The sequence below is a fragment of the Camelus bactrianus genome, chromosome 18 (assembly GCF_048773025.1).
Source record: "Camelus bactrianus isolate YW-2024 breed Bactrian camel chromosome 18, ASM4877302v1, whole genome shotgun sequence".
Taxonomy (NCBI): Eukaryota; Metazoa; Chordata; class Mammalia; order Artiodactyla; family Camelidae; genus Camelus; species Camelus bactrianus.
Genome location: NC_133556.1, coordinates 36,547,775 through 36,566,813, shown reverse-complemented (window position 1 = coordinate 36,566,813; position 19,039 = coordinate 36,547,775). Strand labels below are relative to the sequence as shown.

The following is a 19,039-nucleotide window of genomic DNA, read 5'->3' as shown; positions in this document are numbered from 1 at the left end:
GCTTGTTCTTTTAAAGAATTTTTAATTGTTTATAAATCTGTTACATCCTCAGTAATAGAAAAATTCATTTAAAGTTCAGCCCTCAGACATTAGGGCTGTCATCATTTTGTTCAAGCTTCTGCTAGAGACATATACACCACATACACATGACTGTAAGAATGATGGGGAACTGAAACAAAAAAGTACTCTTTAATAAACACAACATGGAATTTTCATAAATTAAGAAGTGAATTGGTAATAGGTAAATCTACATGACACAGAAAATGTACAAATTATAATTCATCATAGAATTATCTAAAGTCTCAAATGGCTAAATTTTCTGTCTCATTCTCTCTCTCCTCCTTCCCCTCCTGCATTTACGGAGTACACACTTTACACAAAATATGCTGTCTGTCATTTTGAGGAAGTCTAATAACCTAGCCCTCACAGAGCTGAGAACAGAAGCCAAGAGATATTATTTTATCAAAAATGAATTAAGCAAACAAAGAGGGACAGAAACTAAATTCAAGACTGAGAGATTTGCACATAGATAGGAATGTTGCCAAAACACAGCCTCTGTACCCTGCTAACCAAAGTGAGACTCAAGGACACAGCTGTGGATGAAGTAGAAAAGGCAGCTTTATTTTTTTCCCAGACAAAGAAGGTCACAGTGGGCTAATGCCTCTAAGACAATAGGGTCCTGCCTTGTTACAGGAATGGAGGAGTGAGAAAATGTGACATTTTCCCAGGAATTACGAGGTAAGCATCTTAACAGGCTTTAGGGCAAGTGGTTGGATAAGCAGTCAACGTAAGATTATACTCATAGGTAAAACTTCCAAAATTTCAAGGAAAAATATTTCCCATGAATTTTAACTGCTCTAGGTTCCAGAATGTAAAGAACAGAAAACCTGAACAAAAACTAATACACACCTTTAAAAAAAAGATGTTACATAGAAAGAAAACTCACAGACCAACAGAAAATACATTCAAAATTCCATAAAACATACTAGCAAAAAGAATCTAGTGTTCACTAAAAGCTGTAACACAAAACCACCAAATGACTTTTTTCCCTGAAGTGCATTAGTAGTGAATGTATTTTATTAATACATTTTAAAATGTGCATAATAGTAATAGATGCCTAAATGATATTTATTAAAAGTCAAGATATATTACTGATGGACCCAAAACTATAATAAAATAAGAATATGAGGATATTACTGAAAACAAAAGAAGTTCATAAATTCACAAAAACACATTAAGAAAGAATTATAGGTCAGAGACAATAAAGACAGGATAGTCTAAGAGTGGTTAAGAGCATCCGGTCTGGAGCCAGACTGCTTGGGGGAAACTCTGGCTCTTGCAATTTGATGGTGACCTTGGGCAGTGTCCCTCCTACCTAGAATGGGAGTAAATCTAGTACATGCCCTCTAGGACTGTGCCAAACATTAAGTGGGGTGATGTGTGCTGGACAAGTGCCTGACTCTCAGTAAATGCTGTTAGAATTTAGTATTGCTATTGCCCTGATTATTACTTATGTCAAATTGAAAGGTGCTGTGGAGAACACTTTCAGGTCCTCTTCCAAAGTCTGCCACAGATTTCATTAAAGACACATTGAGGAAACTCTTACCTTGCCTTGGTTGGTTCTCTTTGGGGCGAGCAGTGACAGAAGTTGGGTGGGATGACAGGAAACAGAAAGGACAACAAAGCCAGCACCCCTCTCCCTCCACCCCGGTTCACCAGCTCCTGCCACAGTGACGTGAATAGCTGAGAAGCCCATTTTTCCTATCTGCAGGTGCATCTAAGCATTCCCTAAGCACACACAGTATTCCACACCAGAGAGACAAACGCAAAACATCAACATATAGAGCCATCTAGGAAAGGAGACAAAGGAAACCCACACACAGTACTGACTGTTTTGTGTCTTAGCAGTGAATCTTAGTTGCTTTGCCACTTTCCCCTTGCACCATGCCTGAGACCCTGACTCAAAACTCAGTTTGCCCAAATCTTGTGAAGTTCCCAAATTTGGAACTGTTTTCTCTGCCAGAGTTACCACGCTGAGCAAAGAGACAAAAATTCCTGCCTTCAGAAAACTTAGGTTTTGCTCCAGGTGCCAAAAAAAAAAAAAAAGTTAATACAGAGAATGCTGGATGTCGTAAGGATAAAAATAGAAGCAAGGAGAGTGGTGGGAGTGGTGGGCTGGGGTGTGCTGCTCCTGTAGAAGGGCAGTGAGGCAAGGCTTCTCTGAGAAGCAGGATTTGAATAACCACCTGATGGAAGTGAAAGGAGAGTAGACAAGACCTCAGAGGAGAACACTGCAGAGGAGGAAACAGCCGGACAGAGAGCTGAGCGCATCTGCGCTGCGCCCAAGTGAGGCAGCCCCAGCGGCTGGCGCACAGCAGGGTCGAGACAAAGCAGGTGCTCTGACGGCTGCTGTGAGGGTCCAGACCAAGATGAGCTAGAGCGTTGTGAGAGATCTAGAACTTACTATGCTTGAGGCATGAGTTTATTTGTCCTTAAAAGCTCACTCTTGTTTAATTGAGAACAATGTGAAATCAACATGATACTGACGAATCAGATTGCGTGTGAATATTGTTCTACATGGGGAGGCCAGGATTACCTGTCTGCAGGTGTTGAGGAAAGCTTGGGACACGTGCTTCCTCCGCTTCCCAATCTCTTCTTATATCCCAAGAAGGATAGTGCCTCTTTGGGGAGTAGAGATAGATGTTTGAGTTTTCACACTAATTATTCCATAGAAGGGATACGTATGATTCATCCTGCCTAGGATTTTCAGCTATAGGACAAAAAATCACTTTATTAAAAAAACAACCCAATGAACATGTCGCATCAGAAAGAGAATCTGAACGTTCATGACAGCCTGGAGTTTGGTTCACTCTTGTGGTTACACCTTTGATCTTTATGAAGGAAACAAATTTTTAAAAAACAACATTCTCATGGTTTAAACCACTTGTAGTCAGGTTTTGTGTTACTCACAGTTGGAAACATTCATAACAGATACATCCTTTTCTACCATTTGAACTTTAACCAATGTGCATCTGATATTTTCATTAAAAGTTTAAACACCAAAGTGAAAAAGTGTAAATTCAATAATCTGGATAATCCCTGCCTGTGGAAAGTTTACAGCTTCAAGATGCAGCTCAAAAGCTTTTTTTTTTTTTTCTCCCAGTTACATAAGCCCAGAGAGACCATGAAGTATCAGTAGAAAAGTTCATTGTAAGAATTACAAATGGTTAGTATAAAATAAAAAGGTTTTGTTTGCTGTGTCCAGTGATACCAGCTTGAGGAAAGTCATTCCACTCAATTGTATTCACTGCTAAAGAGAGGACTTACGTTATTTTTCATGAATAGTAATGTGAGGTTTTGCATTTTTCACCAATTTTTTTTTTTACTTTCTATATTGGAACACTAGCTATATAAAAATGCACAATAATACATTAATTTGAGAAAAGTTTGCAGTTATATTCTAGGAGAAACAGAGATAAAAAGACAGGGCAGCATTACTGTTACTAAGATCTGTACATTAGCGGTGAAGAGGTGATTTCTGGGGAGAAATGAGTTCTGAATAATTTAGTTTCTTCTGTCTCTGAATGTCTCCTTAAAAAGTAGTTGATAAATTAGTACATATTTAGATGTTACTGAATGTCCATGGTTAGTACAGTCCTCTCCTTGTGGGTATTCTCATAGGGCAAGTGGAAAATTCTTTTAACTTAACTGTACTCCCTAAAAGTAAAACTTATGACATAAGAACTCTAGACCTAACTGGGAGATATTACGATTTTATATATTTTGCAGTTCTTTCAAAGAATACTACAGACACGGCCAAATACTCCAATCACACGTGAGAACTGAGTTTCAGGGATGGTAGTAGCAGCAGGAGCTTCCGGAACCTGAAATTCAGCCACTTAAAGACCACGGTATAGATGGCCTGTCATTTGAAAAACCCAACCAGTAAGGAAAAACTCTCAGCTTCACAGTAAATCTGAAGTACTTTTGGGTTGGGCAGCTTGCTATAAGGCTTTTTTTTTTTTTTAAGTGCTAATATCAAGATTCTACAGGAAAAAAAGAAACGTGATATACATCAATCCCGCAGTATCCTCCGGAACCTTGATTGGTAGTATATTTCTCTCCTTTCTCCTGCTTTTTTTTTTTTTTCTGAATTAATGTTTATTTTTCCTATGAATCACTCACTTTTGCACTTGACAAGGTCTAAATGCCTGTTTTCCACATTGAGATTGATATTTGAATTCCCTTTTGCACCTCAAACCTGTGAATTGTTTTGCCCGTGCCCTTGTTTTATCTTCTTTCAGAGGGAATGAGTCACACACAATAGCTGGTAACAGTTAATTGCACAATATTTGAAACACTCTTCATCGCAGAGGAGGGCGGAGTGCTTGGCAAAGAATATTATGCAAATAATCTGAAAGATACCACCTTCTGCCCTCCGGGAAACCACTACTCATCACAGCAGGACAATAAGCAAGGCCTCTTTTTCTTATCGCTGGCATTGTTGAAGCATGAAATTTAACATTCAGAAATTTCTGTAAGTAGAAATTTAACATTCATGTTGAATTTTTGAGTGCTTTAGACAATTAGCATCCACTCATACTTCCTTTTTCATTTTGTGGATCAAAACTTCCGGCCCCTATTGTGGGGTACATACTGGTAAATCAAGCTGATTACAGGAAGGGTAAATCAAATAGCACGTGCCAGATTTGTGTGAGGATGGTGGCTGGGCTGTGTGCCTCAACTCAGGAGGATGGCTCCTGCCTACCGCCTCCTGCAGAAGAAGAGCACTAGTGTGCAAAGCCGGGATGTGGGCTTTTGTCAGAGCTGCTGTGTGGCATCTCAGAGGAGGCCTGCACACCCAAAGCAACCCCTGAAGTTGTGCAATGCAGAGGCTCCACGTCTGGTCCCAGGAATGCTACAAACTAACTCTCTCCTTCAAAGTCACTCCCTCTCTTGAGGCTTCACTCTGTTTATCTCTAAAATCAGTTTTGTCTTTAGTGATCTTTAAAGAGACTTCTAAATATAAATCCACAGTTTAAAAAGCCATTCTCAAATGAATAGTCTCTGAGTCAAAAATCTACCTGAGTCATGTGAATATTTATTTAAAAGACAGAATATATAAGCAAGAATTTCAGAAGGAAAAAAAATAATGAGGTGTAGGAAAAGATACCTGTTTTTCTGGGAAAAAAGTCAAAAAGCAAGAAATAATGTGGATATAATATCCTAAAATAGAAGATTTAACCCACACTTGCTGCTACCTCCAATGATGACGAAAACAAAAGAAAAAATATCATAACTTTTTAAATTAAAAGCTGCTTGCATTTAATTGTAGTCTGTTCGTGAAAGGAAAGTGATTTTTATGCCATGAGACCCCGATTGTTCATTCTCCTGTGGACTTACCTTTTATTTCTCTCCTGGAAAAAGAAAAATGGGCTCTGACTTTCTGAATATAAAGTAGATTTTTCACCAAATGGGATGGAAACATGAGAAGCCATTTAGCTTTGTCTGTTTTTCTCTTCTCATTCATCTGGTTAGAAGAGGCTGACATATTGTCACTATGCAGTCAAACTGTCAAATTAGCTACAAGGCCTTTTGTCCTTAGCCACAACAAGTCCAGACAAACAAAATATACCACCTAGATCTTTCTAGGTGATTTCAGGGAAATGCCTTTCAATTACAAATTACCATAGATGAACTTAAATATAAATTTCTCTCTCCTTTTTTCTTCAGCTCTTCTGCCACCCCCTCATCTAATCTATCATTTCTGAGTTGTTCTTTGGTGTATAATTTTTTTCTTCAAAAGTAGAAACTGATCAGCCCATTGCCACCATCTGCCCCTTTCAATGGTGTCCTAGTGTTTAGAGTTAGGGTCTAGACAGTTTTGCATCATGGAAACTTTGATGACTATGACTCAGTGCTGAGCTTGGCCGCACTGGCTTCTTTCAGGTTCAAGAGTAAATATGCTCTCTCACTAAAGGGCTGGTTCCATAGGTGGACTGACATACCCATTCTTATTTAATCTTACTGACACTTAATCTGCTTTTTCCCCCTATTTTATTTATTTATTTATTTATTTATTATTTATTTATCTTTAATTAAAGTATAGTTGATATATAACATTAGTTTCGGGTGTACAGTGTAGTGATTCAATATTGCATAGATTATTAACCATTTACAGTTACTATAAAATATTGGCCATATTCCCTGTGCTGTACAATGTATCCTTGTACCCTTTTTATTTTATACATGGAAATTTGTACTTCTTAATCCCTTACCCCTATCTTGTCCTTGTCCCCTTCCTCTCCCCACTGGTAACCACTAGTTGGTTCTCTATGTATGTGAGTCTGTTATGGTTTTGTTATATTTATTCATATTATTTCAATTTTTAGATTCCATATATAAGTGCTAATATACAGTATTTGTCTTTCTCTGACTTACCTCACTCAGCAAGTCAATCCATGTTGTTACAAATAGCAAAATATCAATCATTTTATGGCTGAGTAATATTCCATTGTATATATATATACACCACATCTTCGTTATTCATTCATCTGATTGATGGACACTTAGATTGCCACCTTGTATCTTGGCTATTGAAATTAATGCTGCTGTGAACTCTGGGGTGCATGCATCTTTTCAGATTAGAAGTCTCTTTTACTTGTAAACTTGCCTTTAACACTGCACCATAGCCTCAGGAACGTCTTCCTTGACCATCCACTGTAACTGCCATCTCCACACACAAAAAAGCATACACTTACCTAATACCAACTGCCTAAATAGTAATTTTATATGTAAATTTGATTCTTGCTATCTGCGGTAGTTGTGTTCTATAAAGTTGCTTTGAACATTAAATTAGGAAATACTGAGCCATTGCTCCAAAGGAAAATACAGGGTTAGGTTTTCCCCGAACTTCCAGTGACAACATTTTCACCATCCAGTCGATACATAACCTTGTTTTATGTGTTTCTGGTTAAAGACATCTTATTTCATATGTATTGTTGAGTCCTCAACATTGAACCCATGTCCATCAGCACTGTAACTCATGCCTGACAAAGCTTACTTAACACACACAGATTCTCCTGAAGGCGCATAGAACACTAGACAACACTTCAGGACCATACTTGGGGGCTGTTTTAAACAGTAAAATTACCAACAAAAAGCACAAAAATGCAAAAAAAAAAAAAAAACAAAAAAAACCCAACCCCAAAACAAAAGCCAAAATCTATAGCACTACAGAGAACAGGAAAGGACATCTGTTCAGCGTAGAGAGCTGAAGAAAGAGCTCAGAGCATCACCGATTTCCACTTGAGGCTGGAATTTGAGCATCAGGAGACCAACATTTTTCACTGTTCTGCATGTGCAAATGTCCACAAATAGCTGCAAAAGTTCAGTGAGTATTGATGTGGGGATTACAAATAAACAGCGTTCGAGTGAATTTGTAAATATGGAATCTGCAAGGATCAACTGTATTTACATAAGCATGTGGTTAATGTGTATTTGTGTATTCCTCCCATTATACTACTGTAAGGTCCATGAAAACAAGAATCATTTCTCACCATGGTGTCCCAGCACCCAAATCTCTCACACACACACACACACACACAAACACACATTCACACGTGCACACAGCCACAATACATATTTATAATAATGAATGAGTCCTGGTTATTATGAACATAATAGTGCTTCCCATCTTGAAAACTTTTCACTTGATTTTCAACTTCACTTTTGAAAATTCAAATAGTTCATATTTTGATTCAAACCCATTAAAAATTTTTTGCACTATGTAAGAATGATATAGCAAAACTTAAAAAAACAATTAGTCACAGGCAAAGTATGAGAGAAGGACAACAGTGAGCCCAATACTTTAAAAATGAAAAAATAAGTAGGGGAGGGTAGAGCTCAAGGGGTAGAGCACATGCTTAGCACACACAAGGTCCTGGGTTCAATCCCCAGTACCTCCTTTAAAAATAAATAAGTAAACCTAGTACCGCCCCACCCAAATAATAATTAATTAATTAATTAAAATAATACATTATGTTAAGCTATCACTTAACATATAGCAAGCATTTTACAATAGTACGCTCTCATTCTCTCTACCTGACCTGTATGCTATTATTGTCATATATTTTACTTCTACATATGTTATAAAACACACATAACATTTGTTGTTATTTTTGTTTAAATAGTCAGTTATCCTTTAGGAGATTTAAATACTAAGAAAAACTGTCATGTACTTCCTTATGTACTTATCATTTCTGGTGTTCTTCATTTCTTTGCGTAGATCCAGATTTCCATCTGGTATCATTTTCCGTTTGCCAGAAGGATTTCCTTTAACATTTCTTGTTATAAGAACCTGAATTGATGAATTGTTTCAGCTTTTACATGTCTGAGTAAATCTTGCCTTCATTTTTGAAAGATACTTTCTGCATGTTATAGAACTCTACGTTGACAGATTTTTTTTTGATATTTTAAAGATGCTACTTCACCACCCTGTAGTTTGCATCATTTCCGACAAATCTGCCATCATCCTTATCTTTGCTCCATTATTCACAATGTGTCTTTTTTTCCCCTGGCTGCTTTTTAAAAAAATATTTGATGGTGGTAAAATACACATAACATAAATTTTACCATCTTAACTATTTTTAGGAGTACAATTTAGTGGCATTACATACATTCACATTGTGTAACCATCATCATCATCCATCTCCAGAACTATTTTCATCTTGCAAAACTGCAACTCTGTACTCATTAAACAGTAACTCTCTTAAAAAAACAAAAACAAAAACAGTAACTCTTTATTGTCTCCTACAACCCCTGGCAACTGCCATTCTACTGTCTGTCTGTGAATTTGATTACTCTATGTGCCTCATATGTGTGGAATCACATGGTATGTTTAAATACTTTTAAAAATTGAGATGTAGGTAATGTATATTATATGTTAGAAGTGTACAACATAATGATTCACAATTTTTAAATGTTATACTCCATTTATAGTTATTATAAAATACTGGCTGTATTCCCTGTGTTGTACAGTATATCCTTGTAACTTGTTTATTTTATAAATAATAGCTTGTACCTCTTACTATCCTACCCCATCTTGCCCCTTCTTCCTTCCCTCACCCCACTGGCAACCACTAGTTCTCTATATCTGTGAGTCTGTTTCCTTTCTGTTATATTCACTAGTTTTTTAATTTTTATATTCCACATGTAAGTGATATCATAACAGTATTTGCCTTTCTCTGTCTGATTTATTTCACTTAGTCCCTCCAAGTCCATCCATGTTGTTGCAAATAGCAAAATTTCATTCTTTTTTATGGCTGAGTAGTATTCCATTGTGTATATACACCACATCTTCTTTATCCATTCATCTAATGATGGATGCTTACGTAGCTTTCATATCTTGACATAGCTTTCATGTCTTGGCAGTTGTAAATAATGCCACTGTGAACATGAGGGTTCATGTATCTTTTTGAATTAGTGTTTTCTTTCTTTTTTTTTTTGATATATACCCAGTAGTGTAATTGCTGGGTCATATGGTAGTTCTGTTTTTAGTTTTTGAGAAACTGCCATACTGGTTTCCACAGTGGCTGCGGAATTTACATTTCTACCAACAGTGTACAAGGGTTCCCTTTTCTCCGCATCGTCACCATTTGTTATTTTTGTTCTTTTTGATGATTAGCCATTCTGACAGGTGTTAAGTGATATCTCATTCTGCTTTTAATTTGCATTTCTCTAATGATTAAATATGTTGAGCATCTTTTCAAGTGCCTGTTGGCCATCTGTAAGTCTTCTTTGGGAAAATTGTCTATTTAGGTATTCTGCCCATTTTTTAATTGAGTTGGTGTTTTTTTTTTTTGTTTGTTTGTTTTTTTGGATATTGAGTTGTATGAGCTGCTTATGTATTTTGGATATTAACTATCATATCATTTTTCTCTTATTCAGTAGGTTGTCTTTTAATTTTGTCAGTGATTTCCTTTGCTGTGCAAAAGCTCTTAAGTCTAAATAGGTCCCATTTATTTATTTTTGCTTTTTATTTCCTTTGCTTTAGGAGACAGATCAAAAAATATTGCTACAATTTATGTCACAGAGTCTTACATTTAGGTCTTTAATCTATTTTGAGTTTATTTTTGTATATGATACGAGAAAACGTTCTAATATCAGTCTTTCACACGCAGCTGCCCAGTTTTCCCAGCACCACTTATTGAAGGACTGTCTTTTCCCCACTGTATATTCTTGCCTCCTTTGTCATAGATCAATTGGCCACAAGTTTGTGGACTTATTTCTGGGCCCTCTAAGCCATTGATCCATATGTCTGTTTTTTTGTGCCAATACTATACCCAGATTTCCAGTTGGAGTTAATCTAGTAAACGCCATAGTGTGGATGCTGTTAACCATCTTTGCGAGTAGCTACTTTGTAAAATGTGAGACTGAGGAGACTTGAGAGACATCCAGCAGGGCGAACTTCAAGATCGACATGAACTGAGTCTGCTATAATCAACTGAATTCAAAATGTATCTGAACAAAGATGCTGGATTGTATGTATCAGGTCTACAGAAATGGTCTGGGTTCTGGGGTATCAGAAGCCTGGTGTCAAATTCACACTCTGCTTACTTTGTAATTTCAGGCAAGTCATTTCCCTTCTCTGTCCTTAGTTGTCACATCTATAAAATGGGGATAGTAAGAGTTGCCTCACAGACTTACGGTCATACGGGGTTACATATAAAGTGTTTGGCACAGGGCCTGGCATCTAGCAGCATTTGATACGTTTATTGGTATTTCTATTAACCTGTCTCCAGTTGCATTCCTGTGCCCTGGTGCTATGTCCCGGGGCGTGGGGAGACGGGGGAGAACCATTTGGTGGGAGCACCTTTTTTTGGCCTCGCTGTGGTAGCTTCTGTATCTCTGGTGAATGTGCTGTCCTGGTCAACTCTCCAGGTTGCTTAACAGACATAATTTCAGAAAGGAAAAGAAGGCTACACGTTCAGACAGCTCTGCAGGGCTTTCCTCGTGCTTAGAGAAGTACTGTCACACCGCCGCCGTAAGCCCACTCTTTGGAGAACGTCACGTCAGACGGCTTGGCTGGCCGTTCTGCTTAGTGAGACCTGGACTCCCTCCAGCTGTGGGGGAGAAAGCACAGCAAAGCTCTCAAAGGCCCGTGTTTGAGTCTCTGATGGGAAGAATTTTAAATTCTTAACTATCGACCTGAATAAAAGCCCCTTAACGTCACGAAACTTTGGCTTTGGGCAGGGCACCACCAGCACCCACACCCTTTGGGGTTTGGATGCTTTTGAGTCTCTGGTCTGTGCAGCACGCATGTGCACTGGGGCCGTCGTCAGCGGCTTCCTCCAGGAATGATCTGTCACGTGGTCGTATCCATGTGGGGCATTCAAATAGTTGACGAGTGGTCTTGTTTTTTGTCTAATTATACAATGTGGGTTTAATTTTAGTAACTTGTCAGAAAAATTAGCAGAAAAGATAGCCAGGATGTCAAGGTGAGGTTTCTTCCTGAAAGTTATTATCGATCAGAAAGGGCTGCGAAGGTATTCGTGGAAGGAGGGCCAAAGGGATGGCCATTAGGCACAAAACTGTTGGTGGTGTGTAGTTTACATCTGTCCCGAAGCTGGTCTTCTCTGAGCTCAGTGCGGGAGTTTTACTGTGCTGTGTGGACCAGCTGTCATTTATTTCCAGCCGTCACTAAGTGTGAGGGGGTGTCTGCGTTTACAGATGCTTTTGGTATTCACCTCGATTCTAGAGCCAGTGTGCTCTAGATTACAAAGGTGCCAAGTGATGACTGTGTCCACTATCTAAAAAGAAAACAGAATTGTCTATAGAAGATACCGAAGCCCTTCAAGGTCTGGGCTCCTTGGATGCCCAGCCGCCTACCTTTCCAGACTTTGCTTCTCAGCACTTCCTGACCAGATTCTGTCCCGTAGCCAAGCTCCAGCATCGGCCTGGCCCAGAGCCCAGACTTGGTCAGCATCTCTGGTCTACGCTGACCTCGCCCAAGTGGTTTTCTCTGCTTGGAGTCTCCTTCCCATGTCTGGGCGCATCTCTTCCACATAGCTTCCCTAAAGCTCCCAGCTCGGTCCCTTGCTCATTTCTCGGGCTTCCTCTGTTCCCTTTGACATGACTTCTCTCTCTGAGGGCGGGATCTTGGTTGGTAATGTGATGTTACAAATGTCTCAGCCCCTTGGAAGCACCGTCTCTTACTGGTCTGTTGAGGCTGCTCTCTTGGGCCCTAAATGTCCCCTATAAGGCACATTTTGCTGTATTTCGGCAATTAAACCAGTGGCCTTTCTTCTCTCCCCTCCTGAGGTTGATCATTGCAAAGTTATGGCTGTCAATCAGGTTTACTCATCCCCATTTTATTTCATCAAAGCAAGGAGGAAAATATGCTGTTTTCCTCAGAACTCTTTTAAACCATGGGCTTTGGGGTTGAAAATCAAATGCATCTTACTAAAAGAATACTGAATTCTAAAGACCATTCTCTGTATTCTATAAAAACACCTTGTGTAAATAGCTGCTTTTGAAACCTGGCTAAGCTGTATGACTACCTGGTCTCTCAGGAATTTTGCTGGTGGTTCATTTATTACCGTCAGAGTGAGTCCCTTTTCACCATGCGCGTGTGTACATAGCATCACCCCAACCCCAGGGGGGAGACACCTTCACGGCTCTCATTCAGGGTTTCCTTACGACCGGGGAGAATGCACACAGTTCTGGTGTAAATCTTGCCATGTTCAAGTTCAGCTGGTACTGTTTGTTTTGTATCCCGCGGTCCTGGACCTGGGGGAGGGGCCTCAGCGTGCCGGCTTCCAGCTTGTTGCGTCTGTGTGTGTGTGTTTTGTCTGCCGTGAGGTGTGTTCCAAAGGCGGTGTCTCCAGGCCCACCCCCTGCCCGCCCTGCACGTCTGCAATTGCTCTCCTGCCCCCTAGGGTGTGGTCTTTCCTCTGCATAGCACAAATCATAGTACATCAAAATGTTTCTTTTATTTGAGACACAAAAATGCAAAATTGCTGAGATATCAAACATTTCCCAATCAGCTACAATACTGCCACTATGTACAAAAGATCTGATGATAAATGCGCACACATATAAAAATACAGTATGCATTACCTATGTACAGTACATGTGCAAAATGTATGGCATTCAAACATGATATGGAATTGATTTCAGGGGTGCAAACAGCAAATACAAAGGCATCATGGTTTTTCTTTTAAAAAACAACATAAAGGCAATACATGAATGGACCCCCGATTGCCATAATTTTTTGTTTATTAGACTAGTGCTTCAGTAAGCAGGGCTCTGTAGATTGGTATCTTTCTCCTTTTTTTCATAGAGTGAGATGCTAAGACATAGTGTGACAATGAAAAGAAGAAGAGAAACACCTATCACATTGCATTTCTATTGCAAGCAAGAAAAGAAAGCCAACTTGTACATAGAAAGGAAAAAACTTTGTCCTACTGCTAAGTATGTATTATTCTTAACCCAACAAAACAAATCTATACTATTTTACATGAAAACAATAGAGAAATATCTACATCTTTGTGAAAATTATAACCTTAAATGGGTAATACCTTTTTGGGACTGATTTTGAGATCTCGTTAGTCTCAACTTTTAAATAAAAAGTGCCTCCTTTTGGCAAATACTTGGCAATGCCTTTGGTTCCTTTGAAGCAAGTTTGCATTACTATTGGTTGCTCGAGGCTAAGTACTTTTGGTAGCTACTAAACCCTTTCCTAAATGCTCCCTCCTCCTACTAAATTAGCAAGTGTCCTTACAGCACAATGCAGAGAGGTAATCGTTATGAGTCTCGGTGATTCTGTGAACTTGGTTAAAGCTCTGTCTTAGTAGTTGGCACAAAGCTCTGTTAAACACGACAGCTGTGCTGATACCGCCAATGACATGTCTTATCTGGTTCCAGACAGCACCTTGCAGGTCTGAGATTGCCATCCTGCGTCACAGAGTTGTGACAGTTTCCAATAATGAGTCACAGAGCGACGTGTTTGCGTGGAGGGGAAGAGCTCGCTTGTAAACATGTGCAGCTTTTTGAATTACAGGCCTCAAATCAGAGATTTCAGATAGAAACCCTTTGCCGTGACGCATTTCCTCAAATACTGCAAGAAAGGGCGGGCAGGGACAGATGCAGACCTGCTTACTGCCATGCAGTCACTTCACAGATAAACACATAGCCCAGAAAGATCACTGAATGAGCAAGTTATCAAAGGTTTGAACCAGGAAAAAGAATGAGTACATCGCAATTGTTATTTTCCAGTTTTGACTGAAACCACTTGGAAGATGAGCTGAAACACAGGTAGGATGCTCTCCAAATACACATTTCTGCACTTGTAAGCTGTGTTCTTTGATAAACCTGACCTTCCAGTTAATGTGCTTTGATAACTTGGTCTAATTTTGTGGCCTCCGGGGCAGTGGAGAGTGTTTGGTGTCCCACTCTGGCGCGGGGAGTCAGGGTGGCAAACACAGAGGCTCCCTGGACTCGTGAGCCTGGTTAGCTGGCCCTGCGCTCAGCTGGTGGACGCTGACTCGCTGTTCTGTCAGGTTCTCTAAACAGTCCGGCGCCCGGACACCCTCCGCCTGACAGCAGGAGCCAGCAGCCAGGCCCACGGAAACGCCCAGGGTGCAGAGCGAACCCGGCCCCAGTCTGCTTGCAGACTGTAAAGGGACTGGCCTGGCACTGGTGGGGACAGCTGTTCTGTTAGCCGTCGTGGCTGGTTTCAGCCTGGGAATTCTGAAAGGACTCTGAGGAAAGCTGTGTGGCCTGGAATGATCTGGGGTTGAGGGTAGAGGAAGCCTGAGTCAGCTTTGGTGACAAAGTGTGTAACACACTCTGATTCAGCATCGCTCAGTGTCCGCCAAGTGCACGGCTCATGGCGCTGCCCTCCGCAGGCAGCAGCTTGGGCGACACCAGCCAGCGCCATGGCTCTGGTTCTGGAACTGCACTGCCAGGGGGGTCAGCTCCAGGGACACAGAACTGTGCAGTGTGTAAAAAGGAAATTTAAATACGATCTCTCTCGTGCTATAAAAATATTCATATAAAGCAAACACAAAGAGTATCTGAGCAAGAAGTTCCACGAACTCGGACTACATCTATGCACAAACACGTGGCAAACACTACACAGTAGATTGCATACTTCAGGAAGAACACTAGAATGTGAACCACTCGCCCCGTCCTAAGGGGTTTCCTAGTATGTGCTTTGCTGAAATGTACAAGATGCCCACATACCCCTGGGCTTCCAAAGACTGCGGAAGCTTCGGTGTGACTTCCTTTTCACCCCGCCCCCCGTCATGACAAGACCTGACATGTACATACACTAGCCAGGTAAGCTTGATACTGCTGTGTTTTAGGAATAGTTAGGAAATAAGACTGGATGTGAGAGACCGTTTCTAGGAGTTAGCCGTTTACTTGGCAACGTGAGATCTGCATGGTGATACACAAGTGTACCACCGCTACCCTACACACGTGCAGACTGAAAATGCAACCAGCCATTCTGACCCGTGTTCAGAGGGCTGTGAAACTCACCGCAAAAACTAGTCCTCTTTAGTGAACATGCACTTGTCCCATCGCACTTACCATCATGTACAACGAGCTAGGGCAGGGGAGCCTTGATCACAGAGTGTCATCTTTGGTCACGTCACGTGCTGCACCGTCTGTGTCCTCAGCCTAGCCTGGGGCAGTAGGTGAGAGCCCGGAGGGCAGCACGGTATCACAAATGCCCAGCCTGCTGCTCAAGCCAGGACAGGAGGGCCCGGCAGCACGGTGCGAGTGGGTGGCCGGGGGAGTTAGTAACTAGAGACGCCTTGCCTTTCTTTTAAAGAAAATGCTGGAACGTGAGGGTGTGAACACATATGTGACGTGGGCACCTTAGCAATCTGTAGTCAAAAGAGAGCAGGCTAGGAGATGGCATTCTTTGCACCGCAGTGTGTATTTCTGGAGAGCAGCCTTCCTGTGGCATGTTTCAAACCTATTTCAGAAAGCAGTACAGGGAGCTGAGGGCTAGAAAATGACCTAGAACACAACTTGGGATGATGGAAATAGCAGGTTATTCAACAGGAGTCACCACCACCAGCTGTGCAGCTGCCTCCTACAGTCCCACCGATACTCGGGGCTAATGAGCCATAGAAATCTGAATGAAGACGGTGCTCAGGGTCTTAAGTGTGGACCAGATAAGCCCCAGACAAAAGTCCAGGGCCCAGATCTGCCCTAATAAAAGTAGCTTCCCGAGCCCACAGCCCTGCCCTGGACGCCAGCCCTCTGGAAGGGGCCGACCCAGGCGCACGTCCCGCCCGAGGCCTTCACTGTCCCGCTGGGTGGGTCAGGCGGCGGCGCCCCCACACGGGGGGTTACCCACCTCTAAACACTGAAGTGAGTCGTGCGGGCCACCCTGCGCGTGGCCGCCTCTGCCTCGAATTATCCAGAAGCACCTTCAAGTTGGGAAGTGCCAGTCAACAGAGGGCTCCAGGGTTCTGGGCGGCTGAATCCTGGGAAAATGGAATTTTCGTACAGGTAGTAAAATTTACAAACCGAAATAAAAATGTGAAATCAGTTCTTAGGGCAAAACACAAACCCAGAAAATGATTCAAGAGATTGTTTCCAAGTCATGGGTCAGGTTGCCTCCTGCATGTCCCTGTGGGAACTCTCATCATCCAGTGACCCAGAGGAGAGACCTGACCGCAGGGTGTACACAGGGTGAGGTGGAGAGTGCGATAGTATTATTTAATAAAAATCTCCACACTTTTGGGTAGATTTCAGGTTTTTCTTTTTTCTTTTTTTTCAGTTATTTACATTTTGTCATATACTTGAATGACTAGCTTGAAATAATCTTGGAAATCCTGTGACGGTTGGCATTTTAGAAAATTCTTAAGAAACTACTCCACAAATAGAACAACTCTTTCTCTATATAAAAAACTACTAATGAAACCTCCAGTTTTTCAATCTTCAGCTCAGTAATATCGTGAGAGCTCAGGTATGACGTCCAGTTACAAGCCTGTAAAACGGTAACAGGGATAAGGGACAGAGGAGAGGCCAGAGTGGGGGTCCGCTGGCCAGCCTGGCGGCACCTCTAACTGCAGCCGCTGTGGGAACGTCCTAGGTTGATGCCAGCCTTCTCCCTTGCTTTTCTCGTTGTGACTCACCAGCTCAGAAAGGTTTTTCACGCTAAAGCCTTTTCTTGGCTCTTTGAGATGCGTCTGGTTACCTGAAAGTGAGTCAGCAACTCTTTAAATATGGAAATACACGTGGCTCACGTAGTCTAGAGATATTCGAGTTACTAAAAGAAGTAGGACCACTGGATACCCAATTCCTTACTCCGACGTAGGCTGTACACATCACAATGTCAGAGTATACACACAAATGTCCAATATACACATTAAAATCAACCCAATCGACCCAGCGGGTTGCTAGTAGAATTTTCAGTGTTATCAATACACCTGGACTTTTTACAGTGGATCGTTTATGACAGTATTTTGTAGACATTGTCTGGTTATGGTGGAAGATCTTCCATTTAAATTTAAATTTGGAAATCTAAAGAAAGATTCCAAAAATCACAAAATAACTACTACACACACACACAAATTACATTGGTTTCTGATGGAACCGAAAGTCTTCGGCGGGAAGCTGCACTGAGCTGGCTGGTGCTCTCCACTGCCTTTGACCCCTGCCGCATCTTGCTGGGCTCAGGCTGTTTCTAGGAAATAACCATGGGCAGTAATCTCTCACCTCCCTTCTTTTTTGAGTGGGGCCTTTTATTTAGTGTCTTAAAGTGACCACAGACGTTTAAACGTAGTTGGTTACTAGGGCCCTCATGTCACCGCCTGCACACAGAACTCTTCATCATGTTTTTATCCAAAGGTACCTTTCACTCTTCACTGAAGTCTGGAGAAATAGATGTCTTGGACGAGTGATTTTTCAGAAGGCCCTGTGCTGTATTCAGTTGTAGACATTCACTGCTGGATACGACGAAATGTTTCCAAACTTGGTTTCCTTCCTCTGACCGTCCACCCGCTCCTTCTGTGACAACATGTGATAATTGCAGTGATGCAACTATGGATCTGTCTCTAAAAACTGACCTTTTAGAATCATCTTCATTTTCTTAAACCTCATGAACTCCGAGACGAGAAACCTGTGATGTTAGTCCCATGGCAGCGGTAGGTCCTGGGGATCTAGAAAGTCGGCGGAGAACATGCCTGGAGCGGTGGCGCTGAGTGGAGTGAGCCCCGAGGACGTGCTGGGCATGGTAATGTCCAACCACTCCATGTTGTCCAAGTTTGAGTCCGAGAGGTCAAGGGACAGACAGGGAGTACTCGCAGCGAACTGGGCCTCGGCAGTTTCCATGGGTGAGTGTGAGTGGTCCAGCACGCCCGGGTGACTGAGCAGGTCGTTCTGCAGATCCTCGATCAGGGAGAAGGGCTCTCTGTCCTCACTGCTGCTTTGGAGTGGAGTAATTTCACTGGCTGAAGGTAGAGTTCCATCCAAGAAAGCTTCTAGTTGGTTCTCTAAGCTAGTAGATAAGCTGCTCATGGGTTCTAAGGAAATGGGCGGTGCCATCTGTACTTGGGGTGGTGGCCGGGACACCACTGTGCTGACTGGCATTGTGGTGATGCTGGCTGTCACTGGTCTCATTTTGGAAATAGGAGAAGGTTCTTCTTTTATAGGGAGGGAAATCTCTGTGAAAAATAATCAAAGTGATTGTTACTGTAATGATTTACTACTATTTAAAATTTTTAATTATTAGGGCAAGTATTTTGCTATTTTCACGATGCCTTATACTTAGTCCATCTTGAGTTAGTAAGCGGATGCTGTTGATCAGGTACAGTCCCTAAAAACCATCACGATAATGGACCATTGTTAAACAGACAAACATTTAAGGTGATAACATTGTGATATGCTTTCAAGCTTTCTTAATAAGAACGAGCATTAAAAGCGGTGTATACCATCAGGTAGGAGTCGATGGTTCCAGATGATACGATGTTTGGATCCTTACTCTCAGTCGTTTTTGGCAGAAGACAGGGCCCTGGTC

The 19,039-nt window shown here is 41.5% G+C and overlaps 1 protein-coding gene across 11 annotated transcripts in view; it reads right to left on the bottom strand.

The window, feature by feature from the left end:
• Positions 1-12,972: 12,972 nt before the first annotated feature.
• The window catches only part of MRTFB (myocardin related transcription factor B), a 238,115-nt gene continuing 232,048 nt past the window's right edge, over positions 12,973-19,039 (bottom strand). For all 11 annotated transcript variants that reach the window (XM_074346824.1, XM_074346822.1, XM_074346825.1 and 8 more), the window contains one exon: positions 12,973-18,686. In XM_074346824.1, the coding sequence (XP_074202925.1) occupies positions 18,151-18,686 (536 nt within the window). In that variant the 3' untranslated portion in view covers positions 12,973-18,150. The remainder of the gene's footprint in view (positions 18,687-19,039) is intronic.